The sequence below is a fragment of the Echinococcus granulosus genome (genome assembly GCF_000524195.1).
Source record: "Echinococcus granulosus chromosome Unknown EG_S00001, whole genome shotgun sequence".
Lineage (NCBI taxonomy): Eukaryota > Metazoa > Platyhelminthes > Cestoda > Cyclophyllidea > Taeniidae > Echinococcus > Echinococcus granulosus.
In genome coordinates this window covers 62,603-69,458 of record NW_020170381.1, presented here as the reverse complement: position 1 = coordinate 69,458, position 6,856 = coordinate 62,603, and the positions used below count along the sequence as shown (strand labels likewise).

The 6,856-nt window shown below is 41.4% G+C and overlaps 1 protein-coding gene across 1 annotated transcript in view; it reads left to right on the top strand. All coding sequences in view use genetic code 11, as the record gives it.

Annotated features, from left to right (window-relative positions):
- EGR_00010 (putative antigen) overlaps positions 1 to 1,038 on the top strand; it is a gene marked incomplete at both ends in the record, with an annotated part of 3,863 nt that extends 2,825 nt beyond the window's left edge. The window contains 2 exons of the mRNA XM_024489259.1: positions 403 to 501; positions 1,007 to 1,038. Of these exons, the coding sequence (XP_024355937.1) occupies positions 403 to 501; positions 1,007 to 1,038 (131 nt within the window). The remainder of the gene's footprint in view (positions 1 to 402; positions 502 to 1,006) is intronic.
- Positions 1,039 to 6,856: the final 5,818 nt, after the last annotated feature.

Here is a 6,856-nt window from a genome sequence, read left to right as displayed (position 1 = left end):
TTCTTGCAAATCACTTAGAAGGTCTCCGTTCAACGCCACTGTAAATGTATTCCTTTTATCAGGACAAAGAAAAATATTTGGAGAAACATACATATCACCTCTACACTTCTAAATAGATCATCTACATTCAAATTGGTGTAGATGCTAGCAAGGGCTTGCTTCCTACGTAGGAGGCAAGTGGCTGATAACAGAAAATACCAAATCAGGGTTCCCACACCATCTAAGGCGTCCACAAAAAGAAAAGCTGAATATAGACAAACTTTCCATCAAAGTATAAAGAGCGCAAATTGCATCAAAATTACACTCTACGAAAAAAAGAAACTCCAATTAAATCTTATATTAGCATATAATCCTCTGCTTTTCAATTATGATGTTCCGAAAGAAAAGAACATGATTTTACAGGAAAAAGAGGACAAAATTCTGCTAAGAACATTGGCGTCTCAGAGACGCACACAGAAAAGTGGGCAAAAACTAAGGTGCTGGTGAATCCCTTGATCTCAAGTAAGTATTTATCATGTCATTTTATTAAGTAGGTACTGAGCGAACACCAATAAATATACTTATACTTTGTTAATAGTGTGATGAATCTACATCCATGATAGTACCCACGAAAGTGATACCTGAGCTAACATTAGAAATGGATGGCAAAATACTAGAGCAACTAGAAGTTGTCAGTGCTGAAGCAAAGCTCTAATGCGACTATGTACTTGAAATATTACATGGTATAAGAGGAATATGCCACTTCAGTCAATTGAGCTGTTAACCAAAGTGACCTTCGAGGGGCACTTTTCATGTAAGGTTTAATAGTCTTTCAAATTACACCCCGCTCGAGGTGAAGCGTGTAGACACATATCAACCGTACTGCGTATTCACAGCTTTCCAATTTCTACTAAAGCCACGTCACACTGTTTTTTGTTGGTATCAACGCGGGTCAATCGGTGACAAGAGGCCACGCCATGAACTTCTGCTTCTGCCAAGAATGCTACAATTTCCGCTGATGTTTCAGAGACGAAATACATGCAGCTGAATTGGTTGTGAATGATAAGGACTGCACACAGCCACGTGGCGATATAAGTAGATCGAATTTTGAAGAATAACCGTCTCGTCCACAACCACTTTGCATACATGACTGGCTTGAAGTGAGGAGATGGGGGCAAAATACAGAGATATTTTCCTTACACTTCTTTGTGTCTCACGCACTTGCTACCAATAAAGAGGTCAACTCCATCACATGCTTCAAGAGCATTTAAATGGCGGGCCAGGGAGTAGATTGAATCAGAATGTTGGCACAACCGGTTGTCACAAACTACTTTCCTCATCACACCAATTTATTAGTCATGTTTGGTGGGCGGGTATACTTCTCTAAGGGAAGACGAACAACATATTCAATGCATTTGTTGTGGAACATTGTTTAGCATTCCTGTCTGGCGATGCTTCTCGTGTCCATGTACTTCTCTCGTAGTACTGCATTTTGAGGTCAGACCCACCCACCCACACAAGTATTTGGCACACCACACTGCAACTCATTTGGTGAGCCTTCAGCAGGGGTTAATCTGTCACTTTGCTTCATTTTAAGTCCTTATTCACTTGAACAACACTTGTATTCTTTCATTCATGACCATCCACCTCGTTATAGTCAACAGACATATTGAGAGGTGTAGAGAAATCCCATGACCTACCAATTCCTATTACATGGTGCGTCTATGCGAATATTCTGTTGTCCGACCTCCGGATGAGGGACGAGATCAGTGGGCTAAATCATCTGCGCTGGGACTTGTCCATAAAAGCCCACATATTAGCGTGACAGGACCGTGTCAAGAAACGTCCGAAGCATAAGCACAAAAGTGTTGCATCTGTGAAATGGAGTGAGTATCAATTTTTTGGTTTTTTTACAAGAACAATCCCTAATCACCCCTTTGAAAGCGCTTTGATAATGAAAGCATGACTCGATGCGAACAAATGGGGCTCTCAAACAGTTAATCAAACTAAGATGCGAAATAATTAAAATAGCTACAGATTGCTTCTTGATATACTTACTTCGTCATAGTCAACAACCCCGCCATATCTTGTTTCTCACCAGCGATTCAAATAGAAGGATGAATGGCATTTGTGACCTTTTCTTTTCTTCTCCTCTATAAATGCGTGATGTGGTCTCATTCGGTCTTCCGCAATGGCAAGATTAGAGGAACTTCTTCATTGTGACCCCAATGTGGGCAATTTAAACGGCAGAGCCCCACTCGCCTTAACGTTTCGGGTAATGCATTCTGCTACCGCACCTCCTCCAAACTCTCTGAACAATTTAGGAGAAGCTATCACGGCTGTGGCACCTATAATCCTAATGCTTCGATCAGTTTCACCAGGTTCAACAGATACCAACTGAAACAAGGTCAGCTTTTAGATGAAAGATAAATAGGGTGATTTAAATCCATGCTGTAAAATGCGTACAAGAAGGCTAAAATCTCGCCTGTTTGCCTATGCGATATGAAACAATTCAAGCCGCGGTAAGGCATTGTCCTTTGAAAGTCCTCATAGTGGAAGTAAATTGAGTTTTCATGCACAAGATAAATACATTTTCCATAAATTAACAAGGTGAGAAAATTTGTTCAACCATCTTGAACCCCAGGCAAGCGGAAAGCACGCAAATGCTGGGCGGAGTCCGAGAACAGATGGCAGAAGGGTCTAAACAACGAATTGCATCAAACAAGCATCTCGGGCATATGGATGAAATCGCCATAAGGGAAATTTAAAAAGGCTATGCCAAGGTAGGATTTTTGTTCAATTCATTATTTTGGGCGCATCCTCGTTCCTTCATAACGCTCGATTTTTAGCTTTTCAGTACTTGAAACCTCTTACCTATCAATAAAGAGCAAAGGAATGTTGTGACAGTGGCCTTAAATAGGACCAAATAGATGTGTTCATTCACAAAACAGGATGGAGAGGATTGCCACGTATTGGCCCTAAATGCAGACATAGCAGTGGCAGCAACGACAACTCCAATCCATCCAATATTACAGTCACTCTCACTGCTACCACTTCCATCAACACCAATATTACCATGGCCGTAACCACTGGCACTCCACCATTATCATCCTCCCTCCTTGTATCTATATGGAGCCGATGTATTTAGGCATGGCTTTGATGCCTCTCGAGACCGCATGCATGGCCAACTCACTAGCCTGAGGAAAACCCACAACATCCTGCATCCCTCTGGCAGTGATGCTTGACCTCTCATTCTGGTGCGCCAAACAACATGATTACACGGTAATACAAATAATAATAACGATTTTGCGGAACATGATGACAAATTATTAAAGCTATAAATCCACCTAAAATTTTCACCGATTTTGACTTGAAGATTTAATTAGTGGCCAAATCGGTATTATTTAGGCCACAATGAAAGATCTTCCTGTTATGTACATCGGATTTCTCAACCAGTCACAATGAGCAACATTAAGATCGCTTTAATTGCATGCAAATTAATATGCAGCTAGAAGGTCCACCTTTAGTTCCACCCTTTTCTGCCGGTCACATTGAGGTTGTTTGTTGTGTATTGTTTATGATTTCTTCCTCCCAAGATTATGTAATCAGTACAGACTTGTATATCTTCGAACAAATTGGACACAGTGCCAACCGTTGAAAAGCTCCAACGGAGTTGTCTTTGGCGCACTATTTGTCATGCATCGTCGAAAACACATTGTTTGCCTTATACAGAATGCTATTTTATCCTGATGAGTTTCTTTTTTTCGTTTACAAATTTATTTTACAACTTTCACAGTGTGCGCAAATCATTTTCTTGTCCCATGAAACACTAGACACTGCGACAACCTAATGTGAGTATAAAGAGGGAGTTCTTGTTATTAGGATAATGCTGTAGCATAATTTGACACGTTGTCCTGTCAGACAAGCAAAAAGGTAATAGGTGATGTTTAGTCACATCGCAGATGACTGCGTGCTTTGTAAGGGCATAGGATGCAAATGATGGGCTGTACAAGCCGCGTGATCATTTGAGATTACTTGACAGCCGAACGGCATGACGTCTTAACGACAAACTTAAAATAGTGCTTTGGGCCAGATTGAAGGCACAAACAAAGAGAAACATTCTAAAATCATGTAGGCAATTTAGTGAGGATAAATAACTTTTCAAATTTATATTTTTGTATTCAAATCAAAGCAATGTTAATGAACGAAATCAGACCAGCGTATGGAGGATTCCGATACTTTTGGCATTTTACACAAATATTCCTATCGTGGTCTCTAACAGTTTCATACGGCGGAGTCTGCACTGTGCAAGTAATTATTGAGAAGCATTGAGCCGGGGCCTTATCTTTGACCTTCCACATGCACCTCTTCTTCGTTGGCTGTCTTCAATCATTCTGTGAGTAGCGTCCATGTCTACGCGCTAGGACACTTATATAAACGCGAAATTAAGTGCTGCCCATCGAAGTGTAATAAATGGAAGGATCATCCCTTGTTGCAATCATCCATGGCACAGTGTATTTGAACATAGCCCTAACTACATAGCATATAATCGGTAATTGTGTGATGGTGCTATTTGCGTCACATCGTTTCCAACACCTGAGTTTTATCAACTATCAGCGTTGGGATATGCTTTGGCAGAGAGCTGCCAGGCTAAGCAAATGCTTTGCTATGTGATTGAGTAGGCTCATGTTACCATCTTTTTTCAATGGCTGTGGCTTATCCGATCGCGTCTGTCTCTATTTTTAAGTTTCGTCAGTTGTGACAATCTCCAATGCAGATTTATAGATATGCACGGCTCAAAGTTGGGCTGGTATGATCACTGACGTGCAGCACATTAAGGACTGCTCAGGTTTAAATCTGCAATGAGATCAAACATCGAAACGTTGCAAACAGGGACGCCGGTCTTCTCTTACAAGCTGGGTTATGCAATAGTGTTCAATGGTGGCAACAATACACTCGAAAAAGTCTACTGACACCTGCCTTTAAATAACCTCGCGCTAACCAAAAGGACATTTGAATTACATAAGTTAGCATTAATTTCAGGGTCAGTGTCCCATTAAAAAAGGGTTTTTAAATGGATAACGTAATTCCACTTCCCTAAATCCCGGCAAATCCTTAGTTCCATTTTTATTGGAAGTCCTAGCGCTTTTAGTGCTTTCTCTTTGAATTTCAGAAGCAAACACGATTAAAGATTTCGAGTTTCTATAATCTGTTTCATCGTTACTTGTATTTACACGTATAAGCAAACGCTACTGAAGGCTAGCCATCGAATCATGCAACTAGCCGTGTCACTAACCCTCAGCCAATCGCCTTATTGAGCGCATAATATCGGATAAATTTGCGCCTCCTGATTGGCCTCCGATGTTACGTGCAAGAGCCATTCCCCTCAGCCTCCAGTGCACCATCAAAAGGACACAGATTGTTGAATTGTCGTGGCATTCAAAGCCATATCAAACAGAAAAAAATTCTTCGTGTTAACTGTGCATTTAATACACCTTAAATTGGAATAATAGTGACGATGTGTCACCCGGTGATGGAAGTGACGGTCATTTAAACCATGGTAGCAAATTGAAGGGAACGAATGCAATCAGAAATGCGCATTAATTATTGCTGTAAATTTATATCCTTGTCAATTTGTCGAGGAAAGAAATTAGCATTTGCCTTTCTACGGAAACGATTTCGGACATTCATAGATGGTTATATGACTGCAGTACATTTTCCTGGTATCGTAGGAGAGCATTGACTTCCCGCATACTTTGTGATCACCATCCTCATTAAAATAGCGTTTACTATAAGATTATCATAATGCTAAAAATCTATTGAAACAAATTACTTATGTATCTGTTTTTTCATAAATCGTGTTTACATGAATACACCATTACAGGGAGAAGGCGGTTGATGAACACGAATGTTGTGATGGAACGGCCGTTTTTTATCTCCAAATGAGAGATTTACGCCGAAGAGACGTTGACCTAATCACTGCACATCATCCATAATAGTACCAAGACAGACTGCCCTACCTAACAAGTCCACCCATTCCAGTGGAATGAAGGACGAAACGCAAAGATAAGCGCTCAACCCATTACACCTGCGACTATGCCGGCAGACTCCTCACCTTTCAAGAGCTACATGAGCTTTAAAAAGCCAGATCTAACCTCTGGTCCTACACCTAACGTCAAAGAACGCCTCCAATTCTACGTGCCCTCCCACAAAACCTATTCTCAGATAGCACGGAGGTCTAATTAGCGCTGAACACCGAGTTGGAAGAATGCTTTACTACCTTGGTTCAATTCGTCTTCCACTAGGGAGAACAGAAAGACACCTACCAGACAGTTTTCCCATCAGGAATGTGCATAGAACCCCCAGCTACCAGCACAAATAGCCTTTCACAGCTCACCTCCAACCAAGATCGCTAAATGGATAACCGTTCAGTCCTGAAGCGAAATTCGCGCATCCATTATGTTCGAGAAGATCCACGGGAGTTGCTCACGATTCTGCGATTCAACCGAATTCAAAACGCTCATATGGAGGTCCATCGCGTTGTCTTTCCGCATGAGGTGAGCCGTCCCTTCCCTCATCTTGTCCGCTTACAATGGCTTCACATCACCTCTACTAGTTCCAGATAAGCTAGAAGGACGTCCACGCCACTTTTGCATGGGTTATGGCGAGGCCAGATCAGTAGTAAATCTTAACGCTTTCCCAACCAGTTATTGCAAAACTAAGATTGTTTTACAGTTAGCCAGATCACGTCGTAAACGTTATTAAAGTGAACTACTCTGTAAGCGACCTACGTAATACATTCGTTCCATCACCATACTCTGCTTAACGTGTAGTTGAGGTCCACCTCACAGTCTAATGCGCCTAAAATGCGTGCCCA